The 19,399-nt window shown below is 42.9% G+C and overlaps 1 protein-coding gene across 1 annotated transcript; it reads left to right on the plus strand.

Annotated features, from left to right (window-relative positions):
• Positions 1-378: 378 nt before the first annotated feature.
• ypel2b (yippee-like 2b) lies at positions 379-17,367 on the plus strand. Its single transcript, XM_043259759.1, has 5 exons — positions 379-733; positions 11,999-12,228; positions 12,447-12,490; positions 13,461-13,569; positions 15,238-17,367. Exons 2-5 carry the CDS (start codon positions 12,112-12,114, stop codon positions 15,325-15,327), a joined length of 360 nt encoding a protein of 119 aa, XP_043115694.1. The 5' UTR covers positions 379-733; positions 11,999-12,111; the 3' UTR covers positions 15,328-17,367.
• The last annotated feature ends 2,032 nt before the right edge of the window (positions 17,368-19,399 follow it).

Consider the following 19,399-nt stretch of genomic DNA (forward strand, 5'->3'; position numbering starts at 1 on the left):
CAACGATGCAGACCATAACTGGAAAAACGCGTATTATAACCAGAAGGGGGCGCTTTAAGATCATAACTAAAACTAAGCAATCAAACTCGTATGAAATATAAGCACTGTTTGTGAAAGCATCATATTACTTTACACATACGGCGACATAACATGGCATAAATAACATATACAACATGAAAACGTCTTCAATCGTATATTTAGCTACTTGCCATAGAGTATATCGTATACTCCGTGCTATTTCCTAATGGGCTTTGTGTTGTTACTACTTTAAAAAGTTTAAAATCAAGAATATACTTACATATCTCGGAATGAACATTATGAAGCGGCTTCTACCTTCAACACCGAAGTAAAATATATACTAAACGAGGTTTTGACGATAAGTTCTGCATCAAACTCATTTAGCGCCGCAGGTAGATACAAGCCCAGATGGCGATTGGTTGATTTTTCTTCCTCTGTCCAATCAGCGTAGTGTTGCTATGCCTCTGCGCCTCAGCGATTGGCGGAAGCGGCTGTCACTCGCGGCGCTCGAAGGCGACGCACGGCGTGATCGTGCGCGGACTGAACTTGGGTTAGATGCTCCGCGTCCACACCGCGCCGACCGCGAAAGGAGCGGGACGGGGATTTGGCAGGGTCGTGGCAGGAACGCGCGCGCGAAGTTTGCTGTGAATCCCGACTGACTTTTGAAGAGGAGCACGCGCCGCTGTCTCGCGACCTCGATTTCTTCTTTTCAAAGGTAAACGCTTGGCGTCTTAACGAGCGGTTAAACGTGAAAGTTTGGTATGGTCATCCGCTGCGTGTAAATAACGTCAACCGAGCCGGTCCTGATGACAGCGAGGCGTTAGAGCGGTGTGATGTGCCACGGGTCCGCAGTGGTGCTGCTGATGCTTGTTTATCTAACACCTCCACTATTACATCCAGCAGCAGCAGCAGCAGCATCAGCATCACTGCAGCAACGGCACGGGCGCATGTATCATCTCTGACAGTGATCTCCTTAATCGTTGTGTCTGCGTGACATGTGAGTGCTATCGGCACAAAATGAAGACGTTTCTGCATTAAGGGCGGCATTAGTGTGCACTTTATCCAGTCTGCGTCATGTCTGATATATATATATATATGTTAAAAACTAAAACAAAAGCTATGCGTATACACGCGTACACACAAAATGCATAATTAATAGACTATTTTACAATCATTTAACACGCAGTAGCCTTCGATACTTAATATGTGAATATGAATAAAATGTTATAAAATATGCAGCACATATTCAGCATATATTAAATATATAAGAGGATTTTAAAACAATTTAATAGTTATATTTAGAGCATTTTTTTAATAAAATAGCAATAGAATATTCATCATGCGCAGAATTGATCCTTTCGCGGAGTGGAATAACCAAAATATCTGGTGTTTAAAATTCTTGATGGGATGTTATCTGATGTTTAATACTCAGAAAGGGGGAAAAAAACATTCAATGCAATATTTAGTACCGGCCCACACACACACAACACAGATTTTGCACTTTTGGTGGACTTTTTGACTTTTTTATATTGGAGGTGTTTCAAAACTGGACAGCATTGATGGATATAAATTCAAGTTATACCGCAGCATCGAGCGGTGGGTTTAGATCAACCTGCGAAGTTGTGTTATTGTGACGTGATCATCCCGTTTCAACAAGTCTCCCATTTTACTGCCTTTTTTAGTGGGAATTCGCTCTGGTATGTCGTATTAGGCTCAAAAATTCATATTAAAGGTTGTTTATGGATCCGCTGTCAGGGGTCAGATTTGAAAGCATGCTTGGGCTGCCATGAAAACTCAGTGCCAGTAGTGCAGTGTGGCTGAGATCCAGCCCCACATACTGTCTGCTGTCAGTACATGAGCTTTAGTACGGCACAGCACTCAAACAGAGAGTTATTACATAAAACAATAATAAGAATTGATTACTGTTTTATATTCAACAAGCTCTCCCGTTCTTACACGATCGAATTCGCGGAGCTTAAATGCTGAAACGCTGTCAAATTCAATCCGGTCTGCGGAGATTAAGTTTTTCAGTGGTATTTCCTGCAGGTCTTAAGCGGTGGTATTATATTGTGACACTCTGTGCATAATAAACTGCATTTATGAATGCAAATACAAGCCATCAGAGACGGATAATCACAAAAAAGCAGAACATTTTAATTTTCGCGACCCACTCAGGAAATTACAGGGGGCTGTGTAATCATTTTGCTATGACGTAACATCGTATTACACCGTTTTCCAAAATTATAAAAGTATGCTCGTCTGGGGGGGGGGTTTGCAGATTAGAAATCCTGTCTCAAAGTAATTACAGTTAATGCATGGCCAAAAAGACCGTTAAATAAGACGCCAGGACCGGACAGCCAGTGAGGGATGGGATGTAGCACAAGGACACAGAGCACAATTTCCCCTCTTTTCTGGTGCTGCTGTTATCCCCGTCAGTGCTGCTTCGGTTACATAAGGAAGGTCCTTGTGTTGCTCAGGCCTTGAAGTGATGAGAGCTACAGCCCCTCTGTCAGAACCAATGCATCAGAGCGCTTAGCAGGAGACATTAAGGTGCAAATGAACTAAATTAAAGCTACTGTTCACCTGTTTTTGCATAGATTACAGTAAACAGCGTCATATAGCTCTTTCCATGAAAGTATAGCTTGAGAAGACTTGGAATACAGCTCAAATGCCACTGGGACTACTTTTATAGTTTTATTTTAATGGAAACTAATCACAATATAGTTTTGGTTTGGGGTTCGCTTTAAATAAGGTCACCAAGTGTGTAAATCACATTAAAGAAAAACTAATAGTAGACTAAATTAAAATGGCAAAAAATTAAAACTAAAGACCAAACCAAAGACAAGCCAGCCATTAAATATGAATAAGAAACTAGCTAATTACAAGCAATTGGACAAAACGAATAAAAACATCGCATGTTCTCCACTGTATTCTTCACTCATCTAATTAAAGTTACAAAAAGGGTTTAGTCAAGAGCAGTGAGAGATTTTCTATCTCGTTTGATTAAAATGAAGACGCAGCAGGAATATTAGTGTAATGACTGGTCGAAGACAGGTGGATCCATTTGCGACAGACTTTAATCGTGGTCAGACAGGCAGGGTAAAACAGGAGCGAACGACAGTATACAGGGGAATCCAAGAGACGTAAACAAAGACAGGCAGAGGGTCGGTAGGCAGGCAGAAATCAATCGTGAGAATCAAACAGGAACAAGGTCGGCAACAGGAATACAGATACAGGGATAAACGCTGGAATTGCTGTACAAACAAACAAGACTTCGCACAGATTGATGGCAGGGCAGATCTTTTAAAGGGGAAAGGGAATGAGGAACACCTGGCAGCGCTAATCAGTCCAAGGCACGGGATTATGGGAAATGGAGTCCTAGAGCGATCAGTACTGGGTGAGGGCTCCCTCCGGTGGTGGTCAGAGAGAGCCACAGAGGTGCTGTTCATAACAGAGCCCCCTGCGAGCGGCCCGAAGCGAGGGGTGATTCGACGCCGAGGTCTTCCACGGGGTCTGGGAGCAGGTTTGTCGGGTGGTCCTGGTGGAAGGTAGCGATGAGTGAAGGATCGAGAATGTCTCGAGCAGGTATCCAGGACCTTTCTTCTGGTCCATAGCCCTCCCAGTCGATTAGGTACTGCAGTTCCCTGCCTCGGCGTCGTGAATCCAGGATTTCTCGAACCTGGTAGGCTTCCTCGCCATCGATGATTAGGGGAGGGGCGTCCTCGGCAGCAACCTCATCCTGGTCCCTCTCTCCTCCCGGGCCACCGGCGGGTTTAAGCAAAGAGACATGGAATGTAGAAGCAATACGGTAATTAGCAGGGAGATCTAGGCGGTAAGAAACTGGTGAGACTTGTGCAATGACCTTGAAAGGACCCACGTACCTTGGGCTTAGCTTCTTGCAGGGTAACCGGTCGGAGGTCCCGGTCGATAGCCAGACCCAGTCGCCAGGTGAATATTCCGGCCCCTCTCGGCGATGGCGGTCGGCTTGTTCTTGAAACCTCCTGACTGCTCCTCTGAGATGAACGTGAGCCGAATTCCACACTTCCTCACTCCTCTGTAGCCACGAATTGATTGCGGGTAGTGCTGAGGGTTCTCCAGACCAGGGAAATAGTGGTGGTTGAAAGCCCAGGACACATTGGAAGGGAGTCAGCCCGGTAGATTGCTTCCTCAATGAGTTCTGCGCATACTCAGCCCAGACAAGATAGCGGCTCCAATCGTTTTGATTGTCGTGGCAGTAATTCCGTAGAAATTGAGACAGTTCCTGATTCATGCGTTCAGCTTGACCGTTGGATTGGGGGTGATAACCTGACGTTAGACTTACATTAATATTGAGTTGGGAACAGAAGGCTTGCCAGACTCGAGAGGTGAACTGTGGGCCACGGTCTGATACAATGTCCTCTGGTAAGCCGTGAAACGGAACACTTGCTGTAAAAGCACCTCGGCAGTTTCCCAGGCTGTGGGTAATTTCGCAGAGGTATGAACCTGCAAGACTTAGAAAACCGGTCAACAACCGTGAGCACCGTGGTGAATGAATTGGAGACCGCAGATCCGTCACGAAGTCGATGGCAATGTGAGACCATGGTCTTTCTGGTATGGGTAGCGGTTGTAGGAGTCCTGCTGGGCGCAGGTGAGAGGTTTTAGTGATGTTGCATATTTGGCACTGTTGAACGAATTGGATAGTGTCCGAGCGTATGGTTGGCCACCAAAAGCGGTTGTTGACTAAGTGAAGGGTGGCAGTGATACCTGGATGACCGGAGCTGGGGCTATCATGAATCCAATGGAGAACTCTTGATCTCAGGGCTTGAGGCACATAGGTTCGATTGGGTGGGCATGCTGGGGGGGCAGGTTCATCAAGTTGTGCCTCAGAGATCTCCGTCATGATGTCCCACTGAACTGGAGCCACAATACGAGCCGACGGTAGAATGGGGTCCATAGAGAATTCGCAGGGGGTGCTCTCGAACTGCCTGGATAGGGCATCTGCCTTAGTGTTCTTAGAGCCTGGGCGATAGGTAACCTTAAAATCAAACCGGGAAAAAAACAGAGACCATCTAGCTTGCCGTGAATTTAGGCGTTTAGCGGACTGGATGTATTCAAGGTTTCTGTGGTCAGTCAGGATAGTGAATGGGAATTTGGCCCCTCCAGCCAGTGCCGCCACTCCTCAAGAGCGGATTTCATCGCGAGGAGCTCTCTATCTCCCACATCATAGTTGCGCTCCGCTGAGTTGAGTTTACGAGAATAGTAGGCACAGGGGTAAATTTGCTGGGTGCCCGTGACGTTGAGACAAAATGGCTCCGATGCCTACATTCGATGCATCCACCTCGACTATGAACTCCCGGTTGGGGTCTGGGTGATGGAGTATCGGAGCGGAAGTGAACTTATCCCTGAGTAGGTTGAATGCTTGGATACTGTCGGGTGACCACGATAGGCGATGTGAATTCCCTTTAACTAGTGAAGTGAGGGGAGCTGCAACAAGACTAAAATTGCGGATGAATCTTCGATAGAAATTCGAGAAGCCCAGAAAACGTTGTAACTCCTTGACAGTGGAGGGGCGTGGCCACTCCACTACTGCTTTGACCTTGTGCTCGCCCATCGCTTACCCCCTCCGCACTGATGATGTATCCTAAGTAAGCCACTTGGGTCTTGTGGAACTCGCATTTCTGGAGCTTGGCGTAAAGTTGATTGTCTATTAAGCGCTGGAGAACTGACCTGACGTGAGTGACATGGGCATCGAGGTTATCTGAGTAAACAAGGATGTCGTCCATGTAAACGATGAGAAATTGATTTAGCATATCTCTAAACACCTCATTGACGAAAGCTTGGAAGACCGACGGACTGTTTGCAAGTCCGAACGGCATAACGAGGTATTCATAGTGCCCGGAGGTTGTTGAAAAAGCTGTCTTCCACTCGTCTCTCTCTCTGATACGGATCAAATTATAGGCGTTACGAAGATCTAGTTTTGTAAAGAATTTTGCTCTGCGAAGTTGTTCCAGGAGGCTGGTACTAGTGGCAGCGGATAGCGATATTTAACTGTGACCTCGCTCAGACTGCGATAATCAATACAGGGCCGAAGACTACCATCCTTCTTCTTGACGAAGAAAAACCCCGCGGATGCTGGTGAAGTAGATGGGCGAATGAATCCCTTGGCGAGTTCTTCCTCGATGTATGATTTCATTGCCTCTGATTCTGGTTGTGAGGGGGAAACACGGCCTCGTTGAGGAGTGCGTCCGGGCATGAGGTCGATGGCACAATCATACGAACGGTGAGGTGGTAGTTGTGTTGCACCCTTTCACTGAATGCTAGGGCGAGATCTTGATACTCCCAGGAAGTTCAGGTGGCGTGGTGACCCTCTCTTCGGAGGGAAATGACTTCTCTTCAGAGGGAGATGGCTTGGAAGGAGATTGGTGTACAGGATTGTTCAGACAGTGCTTGTGACAGTTTGATGACCAATGTGTTATTTGGTGGTCGGCCCAGGATATGGTGGGGTTGTGAATCTCGAGCCAGGGTAGTCCAAGGACGATGTGATGTTTGGGAGACTGAATTACAAACAGGCGAATAGATTCGAATGAAGGGGCTTACTTGCAGTACTAAGGTTTCCGTGACTGATGAAACATTACCGGGTCCAAGAGGGCGTCCATCTAGCGCCGCCACTGCAACGTGAGGTTCACATGGGACAAGAGAGATTCCATTAGACTTAGCAAAAGATTGATCGATAAAATTGCCGCCGCCCGAATCAATGAGGGCAACGGCCGTAATCCAAGTCCGCTTCACCTTTAGCTGGACATGAATCTCAAAAGAATCAGAGTGAGTTTGATGTCTTACCGATGCTGCTTGATGGCGCTGGGGGACGTGTGGGGCATGACATTCGGAAGTGCCCGCCTGACCACAGTAGAGACACAGGCGCTCACGCACTCTTCGATCCCGCTCCTTGGAGTCTAAGTGGGCTGAACTGATCTGCATGGGCTCTGGTGCCGTTAATCGAGCAAGGCTTTGAACGGGAAAACTCTCACACTTGTCGTGGCGCTCTCTGAGAATATTATCCAGCTTGATTGCGATCTCCATGTACTCCTCAAGCGATCTGCCTTCATCGCGACAAGCCAGTTCCTTTTGAAGGTCCGTGTTCAAGCCTCTACGATACATTAGTTTGAGAGGTGATTCACCCCAACCTGATTGGGCAGCAAGCGTCACGAAAAGTGAGAGTATAATCCGCTGCAGTGCTGGTACCTTGAGCGAGGTAAGCAGTTGCTCTCCGGGATCTTTCCTCTCCGGCTACTTGTTCAAGACTCCCTGAATTCTTGCACAAAATCATTGTACGAGGGAAAAGACATGCGACGTGCTTCCCAGGTGGCTGTGGCCCAATCGAGCGCTCTCCCGGTGAGCAGAGAACAGATCAAAGCAACCTTGCTATCTTCAGTGGGGTATAAACTGGGTTGTTGGCTAATAAACAAAGCGCATTGCAACAAAAAAACCCTTACATTTTGCGGATGATCCGTCGAACTTGTCGGGCAGACTGAGACGAGGACTGAGGTTAGATTGAGGCGGAGTCACGGTAGGCTGAACGGGTTGAGCGGCTTGAGCGGCGTGTTGGTCTGGATTCCCGGTAGTGAGGGTTAAAGTGTGGATCGATCTCACCAGTTCCTCAGTTAAAGTGGTGAGTTTGTGCAGTTGATGCTGGTGCGCGAGCGAGTATGGCGGCTTGGGGACGAGACTTCTGACATCACCTGATACATATCCGCTGGATCCGGTAGCGCGAAGTCTTCTGTAATGACTGGTCGAAGACAGGTGGATCCATTTGCGACAGACTTTAATCGTGGTCAGACAGGCAGGGTAAAACAGGAGCGAACGACAGTATACAGGGGAATCCAAGAGACGTAAACAAAGACAGGCAGAGGGTCGGTAGGCAGGCAGAAATCAATCGTAGAATCAAACAGGAACAAGGTCGGCAACAGGAATACAGATACAGGGATAAACGCTCGGAATTGCTGTACAAACAAACAAGACTTCGCACAGATTGATGGCAGGGCAGATCTTTTAAAGGGGGAAAGGGAATGAGGAACACCTGGCAGCGCTAATCAGTCCAAGGCACGGGATTATGGGAAATGGAGTCCTAGAGCGATCAGTACTGGGTGAGGGCTCCCTCGGTGGTGGTCAGAGAGAGCCACAGAGGTGCTGTTCATAACAATTAGGCTCCTATCGCTTTAAGAGCCGCCCCGGATTCAGTATACTGTCACACAATGTGTGTTTTTTTCCTCAGCTGTTTGCTTTCACTTAAGACCTAAATTACCGTGTTTAGGAGTATACTCGAGGATAGAAATGTGTGTATTTAACCATTCAAGGCCTATAAAGAGGCCAAAATAACTCGGTTTGGTAGCTCCACGCTCTACGAGTACCATCATTCACGCACACCTCTCTGACACTTCTCAGAAACTGTCTCTCAGGTATCATATGGCCAAGTGAGCTCTGTTTGCATTTCAGTGGCTTAAAATCACTTGTTTTTAAACAGCAGTACTCAAAGATGGATGCAAAGCCGTACGTTTTTTAAAGACCAGCCATTATGTTAGGACTGTTGCTGCATCTAAATATGCCTACTTCTATACTATCTAGTATGCAAAAAAAAAGTTAAATGAGTAGGTCAAAATACGAAATATACCGAAATGACTTCTGGAAGATCCTGGAATATGCATTCAACGGACATTTTACTATCGCTTGAGGCCACAGGAGAGTTTTGAACGGTAGCTGGTAGGTCATGTGACAACATGTTGGATATTGTATGTTTGGATTTGATTCATATTACTCATATTCAAACTATATAAAACTTATCTTAATTTACATAACATGTTTACCAATACAGAGTGTGTCAAAGCAGCTTTACGGTAGCAAATATTAAAATAGTGCAAAAGGAAAATAGTAAACACTCAGTTTTCAGTTTTAAAGACTAACAATGTGTTTTCTTACATTTCAAGTAAGTGTTAAACCAAATGTAGTAGGTGCTAGACAGCCAGTGACTTTGGATGCAGTCCTAAGAGCTAGTTTGACCCAGGGTTGCCAGGTCTTTGAAACAAAATCAGCATAATTGCTATTCAAATCTATCCCAGTCGTGTTTCCCCCTCCAATAGGGGTCTTTTCCATCGAAATCACATTCTAGTGGTCCTCCCCTGTTGAAATAGCTTTCCGGGTAGAGGGGGAGAGATCGCTTTAAGGTGGACTGAAAAACGATTCGCGGTATCAGTGTAAAAATAGCCCGATTCCATGATAAAACTGCAGGCATGGCAACCAAGGCAAGGGGTAATCAGTATTACATTTAGGCTTCAAATTAGAACTGACATAAAAAAGCTATGACCATGCTTAAAAAATATTAGAGGACTAACTTTTCTAAGGATCTTTTAAGAAGGATCTTTAAAAACACTCGATATAATTGCTATAAAGCATCTTATAAGCTACGTTGCTTTCCATCTAGCTTGTGTCCAGCTTCTGTGGCTCAGTTCATGTGTTGGTTCAGTGATCAGTGTTTAAACTGGATTTGCCTGAAGGTTCATCAGCGCTCATGGATCAGAGCTCATCTGATGTGTTTTTGCCTGCATAATAAAGCCTCTCTCCCTTGACTTTTATCGATCCATAGCAATGCAGAACCTTGATTCAATTTGCCGCTTGCGTGAATAAGGAGGAACACAAAATCCCAAGCAAAGACATGAATAGGTTGGAAAAATCATTCAAGGGCACTAAAAGGTGGATTTGATCATCAATTCCTTCAGCGTGGAATCTCAGAGGATAGTTTAGATCTTACTGAAATACTAATAACCTGATTTCACTTCTACTATAATTTATTGATGTTTTCATACAAAACGGCTTACATTTCAGTTTAAATAATATCGAAACGGAACCAGTATTAACTTTAAACAAATAAAAGCCACTTAGTCTCTCCCAAAGCTTCTGTGAGAGAAAGAGAAATCCATTATCTTATCTAATATGAAGTTATCATAGCAGTGTCACAAAATGCATTGTTCAGTTGTAAAAAAAACACCACAGAGTCTCTCAGCATCGTGTCCTGAGCGAACTCACAGAGTCCTAAAATACCCGCTCGGGTCAGGGTGTGGAACTGGGGCGAGAGCGGGTCACCAGCATGCTAGAGGGTTTATTTGTGGATGTGTCGCAGTATGAGAGCGCGTTCGCCCCAGCCGATGGTTGTTTGTTTGTGTGGGAGAGCTCTTCCATCTATCTGTAGACTCTTTATTCTCTGACCCCACGCTTTGGCGGGGAAACAATGGACACAACATAAGAGCCGCTTTTTGCTCCAGACTCTTAAGACGGACTCACCCCTGCCTCAACAAAGAATTCTGACTGAAGGAGTCACGTTAAAAAAAAAGCATCAGACTGGTGCATGCAAACGCACTTGGTGAGTGATGGACATTCATAAAGGTGAAGTGTGCAATATTTGCACCACTATTAAACTAAAAGGGGTTTGATCGTGCAAAAATGACCACCACGATGTGTTGTCTGTGGATGGCAAGGCATTGGCCATTTCTGGCCCAAGCTTAAAAAGCTTACACCAAAGTGTCTAATAGATATTTATTTAGTGTTTTAGGGGTTTTTTGGTGAAGAAAATTGCTTAGGATAAAATACAGTTCTGTTGCAAAATGATCTTGAAAAATATTTGTATGTAAATACACATCACTTCCTGATTTTTACACTTTTGCATGTTTGTCACACTTTAATGTTTTAGATCAACAAACAAAGATAACCCGTGTAAACACAACATGCAGTTTTTAAATGAGGTTTTTATTATGAAGAGAAATCAAAATCCAAACCCACATGGCCCTGTGTGAAAAAGTGTTTGAATTCTGCTGTCTACTAAAAACTCCTGAAGGACAATGTCCGGTCATCTGTTCATGACCTGAAGCGAACTTGGTTTTCTGCAGCAGGACAAGGATCCAAATCAGACCAGCAAGTCCACCTCTGAATGCCTGAAGGAAAACAAAATGAAGACTTTGGAGAATCCTAGTCAAAGTCCCGACCTGAATCCTATTGAGATGCTGTGGCATGACCTTAAAAAGGCGGTTCATGCTCGAAATCACTCTAATGTGGCTGAATTACAACAATTCCGCAAAGATGACTTTGCCAAACTTCCTCCACAGCTGTAACAGGCTCATTAAAAGTTATCGAAAAAGCTTGCGGTTGTTCTTGCTAAGGGTGGTAACTATTTATTAGGCTTAGGGGTAAGCACTTTTTCACACAGGGCCATGTGGATTTGGGTTTGAAGATCGAAAACATTAATGTGACAAACATGCAAAATCTGTAAGTTGGCCAACATTTTTTCACACCACTGTAAATATAAATATGTTATACATATATCGATTTTTTCTTCTTAAAGTCTGTGTGAACCGAAAGTTTGTGACTGATTTTACTTCTGTATTGCGACGTAACTCCCAGAGAAACAAAACATCGAATGAGGGAAATAGAGGGCGTGGCTTGTTTTGTCTACTGTGAATTGATTGGACGTAGTAAAAAAGGCGTTTCATTCAGTAATGAACACTGGCGGTTGAAGGGGCGTGGTTAATGATGTCATGCTCATGCCCAAGCCGTCAAACTGATGTCATCAGAGAAGGCCGACAGGAGGAGCATTTTCGGATTTGAATTAAAGCTTAAGGCGGCAAACAAATTTGTTTTGTGGATCGACTCGTACGGATGAATTGTTCAGCACAAAAATAGTAATGTGAGCTAACTATATAAACACAGTCAGTCAGTTTTGACTGTATACAAAATAAATATACACGTAGTATGTAAACTTTTTTTAAATTGATTAATCACGATGAATCTTTTGCAGCCCTAAGATGAATTCTTTTATGAATTGCAAGCTTCACGCTGTAAATTCAGTAGTGTTATAGATTTTATGGTTCTTACGAAAATACTAAATGCGAGCAATAATACTGTAAGCTTATAGATCCCATGGCACTGGTTGACTCAGGACATCCCTGTGTGTGCGCAGGTGTATACCTCCCACCCCGCCCCACCACGGCCCTCACCTGTGTGTTGCGGTGCTTCCCTTGTGAGCCGACCTGGGCCGGCAGCCCCTTCTTGCACCGCCCGCCGACCCGGCCCATGGTCACCATGACGCGCTCCAAAACTTTCCAGGCGTACCTGCCCAGCTGCCACCGCACCTACAGCTGCATCCACTGCAGAGCACACCTCGCCAACCACGACGAGCTCATCTCCAAGGTGATTAATGAGCCGAGAATTAACGACCCGACAACAGCTGCGGGAACCGGACACGAACAAACACGTTTGTTAAGCATATGAAGCTCACAGATTGGATCAACACATGCTGTTTAATGTCACATCAGATAACAAAGCACATACTGTAGGTTCAGATTAACATTTGGACGTGATATTGTATGCAGCTCTCTGAGGAACGTGTCTCTTTTTTTTTCTTGTAGTCGTTTCAAGGAAGTCAGGGCAGAGCATATCTTTTCAACTCTGTGTAAGTTGTTTCTGTGTTTTTACATGGGTGTTTGATTGAACGCTTATGGTACTTGAAGCGGTGTTTATACATTAATTTTGAAAAGTTTTTGCGCGTTTTTGAAAGGAGTATTAGGCGACAAAACCAGTCACGAGGGTCCAGTTTTTGAAATTGAGATTTTTGCTGAATAAATTCCACTGATATATGAAAACCTGGAATCTGCAAAAAAATCTTCATTTTGAGAAAATTGGCATTAAAATATCTGTTTTCTGTTTTAATAGAATTGTAAAATTTACATTTTCAGCATCATTACGCCAGTCTTAAGTGTCTCTTTCAGAAATAATTCTAACATGCTGATTTGTTGCTCAAGTGATAATTATTACTATTTTATATGTTGAAAACCGTTGTTTGGCTTACATTAGTTTTGGAAATCTCGATAAACATAACTTTGGGGGATTCTCTGATGAATAGAAAATTCACAATAACTTATTTTTTTAAATAATTTATTTAAAGTGTTAATATTTTGTGACAATACCTATGTTTCCATCCACCTATTTTTATGCAAACTGTGGGACACTGCATAAAAATCACTGCATGGAAATGCCAAAATATACTTAAATTCTAAAAATGCACATAAAAATCTTTTTTTTGTTTGTTAAGAAGACAGCAAATAATAGAAACAGAATAAATAATTTCCCCATGTGCATCAAAGAAGTCACGTGACTTTCTCTCAAACAGCACACCGATCTCATCTCAAAAGTTATTTTAATGATTTTGAAATGCCTGAGCCAAAGTCTGCCATCAGAATGATTTGGTATAATTGAAACCGTCTCGCACAATTACGTTCACATACCTCCAAACTCAACATGACAGTGTTTGTTATTGCATGTTATCTGCATGAAAGTCATTTATTAAAAACTTGTGTCTATTTTGCCTTCACAAACTCAACTGCAGCTTGCCGTGCATGACTGTGTCTCTCTGGTCTGGTCAGGGTGAACGTGGGATGTGGTCCTGCGGAGGAGAGGGTTCTGCTCACGGGCCTTCACGCTGTGGCAGACATCTACTGCGAAAACTGCAAAACCACACTGGGGTGGAAATATGTAAGAGAACACTCACAACGCATGGAAAGTTAAAGGGCATTTAAGTAAAACTGACATCACAGCATAACGCGGGTCACTTGCATGTAATAAGAAAGGTGGTAGAAGATGGTTATACGGCGAAATTATGACAGTACAAGATGCCGTAGCTCACATTATTGGAAATTAGTTCACCCAAAAATGAAAATGTTGACTTACTTTCTTCTGCGGTGGAGAACAACAGCAACCGTTGCTGTCCATAGAAAGTAAGTCATACATACATATGAAGTATACATGGAAACCAGTTTAACAAATCTACTTGAAGCTACATTTACCTGGACGCGCTTTCAATGACCGAACAAGTCAGGGACACTTTGAGATAATAGCACACTGTTAATATGCGAGGCTTTGCGAGTTTAAGCTCGCTCATAAAGGCTTGTCTAAGCAGGACACATTCCTCGCATGGCGTCCGTTTTTAATCAGCAGCTGTGCTGCATGCCGATTGTTTTTTTCCGGCGCTGGTGGATTTCCGGTCGCCCTTGACATGGAGTCTTGACCGACGCAAAAACCAGTGAGCACGTAAACAAGTATACGTTCCCATAGTGGCCTGGTTATTTATAAGCACGTCAGATATTTATGTCAACGTGAATGCAGACGTTTCAGAGTAGCAGGGTTTGACCCAGTGCCCTTCTCCAGAAATCTGATGTGTGCTCCCTGCTGCCTGCATCCATCAGCTATAAAAAGAAAAGACAGACAAGATATTAAATGCATTAGTGAAACTTTTTGTCCTACCTATTTATTAAAAAAATGCATTAAAAAGCAATTCATGTCAAGGACAAAACTGTCCTGATACAATAATAAAGAAAAATCTTAAGGTTTTTGTATTAATCATCTTTTATTATTATTTCCAACATGCAGGGTTTTTTTTTTTTTTTAAAGTTCAGTTTGTTAACATTTCTTAAGGACATTAGTTAACTTAAATTTACAATGAAAAATACTTCTAAAGCATTAATAAGTTATTGTTGATATCAACAGTTACTCATACATTATTATTACTAAGAAATATATTTCATATAGTTAATGCATTAAGTATAGTTAGACAATAAAGTGTTTAATAAGATAAATATAATTTGACTTTTTTATGATAGGGCAAGGCAAGTTCAGGTTGCAAAAATGTCATGTGGTGCAACCATCCACAATTATAATAATGATATTTGAAAAACAAAAATTTGCCTTTATATTTTTTTAAAAATGTAAAACATTTTCTTTTCTTTTTTTGGAAAAAAATATTAACATATAACAGAATAAAAATATGTACTTTTATTTAATGGTTACAACACATTTTTAGAGTCATTTCTGGGCCTTTAATATAATAGTTGCATTGCAGGGTCAGAAAGTTCTTTTGATTTAATCAAAAATATCTTAATTTGTGTTCTGAAGATGAACGAAGGTCCTGCGAATTTGACACGAGGGTGATTAATTATAATGACAGAAATGTCTTTTTTGGGAGAACTATAACTTTAAATTGTAACTTTACTTGAAAATTCAAAACTGTATGAAATGAAAATGAATGCTTTTTTAAAAAAGATTTCACTTATCATGGCCAGTCTATCGCTGACAACGTTATGACAAGTTTCCCATCCAAGTTAGTCCTGCGGTCAATATCGTTTCTCGCTTTCCTCCTGCCTCCAGGAACATGCCTTTGAGAGCAGTCAGAAGTACAAGGAAGGCAAGTTCATTATCGAGCTCGCCCACATGATCAAGGACAACGGCTGGGACTGAGTGAGCGTCCTGGAGACAGCAACGGGTGGATGGTGAATGTGTGGGTGAATGACTGACTTTGGTTTGCCATTACCCTCTTAAACCCTCTCCTACCCTCCATCTCCTGCTGACACACATGCCCCTCACCGGACCAGAATCAGGAGAACGGGCTGCCCCGGGGGGCTTTGTGTGTCTGGAGGAGAGCGTGCGCATGTGTGTGTGTATGTGTGTGTGTGTGTGTGTGTGTGTGTGTCCGGGCCGGCACATGGGAGCACACTGAGATACATGAATGCATACACAAGGTGTACAGACATACGTGTGTAAAAACAACAGCATACCGCATGTCACGCTCATCTCGGCCTGATGGTTTATACTACAAGCGGCTCTATTCATACGTATATGACATAAGGCAGGGCTCAGGGGCGCGTTGTGCTTGGCAGGAACAGGGTCACGAGTTCGCCGAGCTGATGGGGCTTTCTCCACTTCGTGTCAGTGAGAAACTACCAGGCTGACCTTTCTGAATTCAGCTGAGGGTTGCACCATCTGCGCCAGTGAGGAGGACTGGCATGGAGAAATCTCTGAATGGGGCTCTGACGGACCAACAAACAGGGCTTAAAGGAACTGTTCGCAAAAAAAAATGAAGATGTACAGATTAATGTACATTTTGTTTTCTTCATCGGGCAGGTTTGGAGGAATTTAGCATCACTTGGTCACCAGTGGATCCTCTGCAGTGTATGGGTGCCGTCAGAGTGAGGGTCCAAACAGATGATAAAAATATGACAGTAATTCAAAGGCCATCAATTATTGTTAAGTGAATTAATAAGATTTGTGAGAAACGAAGCCATCACTGAGACGTTAACTTTAAAACATTGCTTCTAGATGAAATATTTTTTGTGTATCTATAATAATGCTTTCTCTCTGAATCAGGAAAGATACAAAGATCAAGCACTGTTAACGAAAAGCAGTCTAAAATGTTTCTAGACAAATTTTGATTTTGATGTGAGAGGACAACGGGGGATGAATTTTTCTAAAGCCTTGATCGATTTCTGACAATCAGAAAGCTTTAACTGATGGACTGGAGTCGAATGGGTTACTTGTGGATTATTGTGACGGTGGCGTGTCATTCTGATGGCACCCATTCACTGCAAAAGATCCACTGGTGAGCAAGAGATGGAATTTTTCCAGCATCTGATCAGATGAAGAAGCAAATCCAGATGCATCTCAGATGGTCTGAGGTTGAGCAAATTCAGCAAACTTAGCTTTTTGAGTGGAGTATTCCTTTAAAGGAACGAGAATTACTTCCGAAGAGAAGTATTTCTTTAATCCATATAAGAAATGAAAAGTGAAGTTTACCGTCATGCTTTCAGCATAAAACTACCATTGTACGATTCTGGATGAAACGTGGGCATAATTAAGTGAATGTAAACCTTTGTGTATAGCAGTTTACAGGTGTTGTATCTGGACATCTTTGTGTCTGTATTCCATGTTCCAACGGTTTGTGCTGTTCCCAGTCTCACGGTGTTCATTTTTACTGACTGCTCTTGCTTGTTAGTGATCTCTTTGGGGAATAAGGATGTAAGAAGAGACTGTACACTGCCTATCTGTTAGGTTCTTTAAATAAAAACATAATTCATCATAGCTCCTCTGTACCCAAGACAACTAAAAGACACATCAGTGTCTCCAAAAACCACCAAAGACCCAACAGCAAATTAGTTGACTTAACAAAAATGGCTTCTTTTTTTTTGGCTTGGGTGCAGAAATAGTAGCATGTGGGATTGTGTATAGTGGAAAAACAGTTTTACTGGCACGTAATTTAAATGACGTGGTAATATATATGTGCATAAACATATTTATTCACCATAACTGATTTTCATCTGTGTCAGGGATTAATTGTTATCTGAGCATTATCACGCTTTATGTCTGGACACCAAACTTTACTACTTTTGTATTCCAGTAAGAAGTTTCAACTGTAGTGTATTTTATATATGGATGAGGAGAGGATAATGTTATTGGAACTCCCATCAACATTGATATAAAAGGTCAATAAAACTGAAATATTAATTTGCCTGATGTTTTTATTTTTGTTGACTGTTTTCATCATAACTGCTTTTGAAGTTCTGATCGAACCCTCTCTAAAGTATCTGAATAGAATTATTCACAGTACGTGCTTTGAATCTGAAGTAAAATAAAATTAATAATGATACTTGTTTTTAAGTTCCAATGAAGATTCGCAAACCAGCTAAAAATAAATCTAAATCAAATGATTGCGATACAGTCTCGAAAGCCATAAACTAAATCAACTAAATCTGTGGTTTTCGTTTAAATCAAATGATTCACAATATGCACTTTGAAGTTCTGATCTGAATCAAAAGATTTATGAACCTGCTCCAAAGTTCCAATCGGAATCTATGACTCACAATACACACGCTGAACTTACGATCTGAATTAAACGGTTCACGATTACGCTCTTTTAAAGTTCTTCAGTTTACTTATTTTTTGTTATTTACGGAGCCTGGCTTCCCAGGCTCCATTCATTTCTATTGTACGGAAAAGAGCAGCTTGGACATACTGCTAAACCTTTCCTTTTACGTTCCTCAGAAGAGAGGCAAGTTTGGAACGAGATTACACTTTTAATGACGTTTTGTGTGAAATGCTAACACTTTAAATTCAGGCTCAGCTCGATTTGCAGATATCACACTGCAAGTGAGGTAAAAATCCAGATGCGGGCTCACCCTAACAAACGGACCATTATGTCAATATGGACGAGTTTAAAACACAAGATGGTGGCTGCTCTCCACTCCTCTGTTGTTGCAGGGAGTGTGCCAGCCTTTCAGTTGCCCTACGTCTCCTCTTTACACAGACAGATGGCTCTGTGTTTGCACTGGGGGCCGCGTCTCCTAGCAACTGGCTCTCTCTCGCTCCTCAAGTTGCGGAGGAGGCAGTGCAAGTGCGCGTCTGTAAAGGGCTGGTGTCATTCAGTGTCTGGGCCTCGCGTTTATCTCACACAGCTCGCCGCCTGAGGTTGTTTAAGGTCTGTCAGGAGTTGGGTAGTGCTCTGCTGAGTGTGTGGGCGAATAACATCACCTAGAGTTGATTACCCAGCTCTCCGGCGGTTGATGGATGAACGTGTAGACAGGAAATACACAGAGCGCTTATATACTCTGGTTTATGACTGTATCCTCTGTTCCGAGTCCTCGGGTGACCTTTCGCTTGTTCAAGAGTAGCTTTAACGCCGTACGTCTTCTCTAGCGCGGTGATTGAACTGAGCAGGGAAGTTGTTCGGTCGCATATAATGTCATTGTTAGTCAAAGATGCAAACATTTTTAAGTAATTGTGAAAGAAATAGTTCAGCTAGTTTTTTCAGCATGCACTCAACCTCACGTCATTCTGTAGCATTGTTAAAAAATTTTTCGGCATAAAACATGGCTTGGAGGACATATTTTTTGGCAGGTGATTAAAATGAAGAGGTTGTATTATTTGTTTTCATGGAAATATATGCGCGGTCATTGGTCATGTTTTTAATTTTGTGAACAAGCAGAGGACAACAGTTGCTTCATGAACAAGCTGCCACTAAGAGAAACTGCGACAGTCATATGCAAATGTAAAAAAATCTCAAAAGGTCAGGTTAATTTCACACGCTAATTATACTACTGTATAACAGTGTGCTGAAAGACCTGCACAAATGAACTAGTAATGTCATTTCAATGCTGAATGTTTTGAGGTTCATTGTAGGGAAAAGGGCAACTCGCACTTTCTGTTAAATATCTCCTCCTGCGTTCCACAGAAGAGAGAAAGACACCGGTATGAAACAACATTAGAGTAAGTGAAGTGAATAGATGAGCAGCACACAGAAGCAGAGGCGCTGTATCCAGCCCCAGGATGAAGTGTCTCTGGAGGTAATGACTCAGCAGAAAATCAAACAAAGAACATCAAGAGCTCATGTTCCTGAAACACCAGACTGCAGTAAGGAATGATGGCGCTCCGAGCGGATCGGGTTCTGTTTATTGGCTGGTGAAAGTGCAGTCCTCAGGGAGAACCGTCTTTTTTTGGCCGATGACCTCACATCTGCATCTGCCTCTTCGTCCGGCAGCAG

Source organism: Puntigrus tetrazona, chromosome 15 (assembly GCF_018831695.1).
Source record: "Puntigrus tetrazona isolate hp1 chromosome 15, ASM1883169v1, whole genome shotgun sequence".
NCBI classification, from domain to species: domain Eukaryota; kingdom Metazoa; phylum Chordata; class Actinopteri; order Cypriniformes; family Cyprinidae; genus Puntigrus; species Puntigrus tetrazona.

Coding starts and splice junctions, on each gene's coding strand:
- ypel2b (XM_043259759.1), top strand. CDS start 12,112: ATGGTCACCATGACGCGCTCCAAAACTTTCCAGGCGTACCTGCCCAGC. Junction 12,491..13,460: donor GCATATCTTTTCAACTCTGT/GTAAGTTGTTTC, acceptor TGGTCTGGTCAG/GGTGAACGTGGGATGTGGTC. Junction 13,570..15,237: donor CCACACTGGGGTGGAAATAT/GTAAGAGAACAC, acceptor TCCTGCCTCCAG/GAACATGCCTTTGAGAGCAG.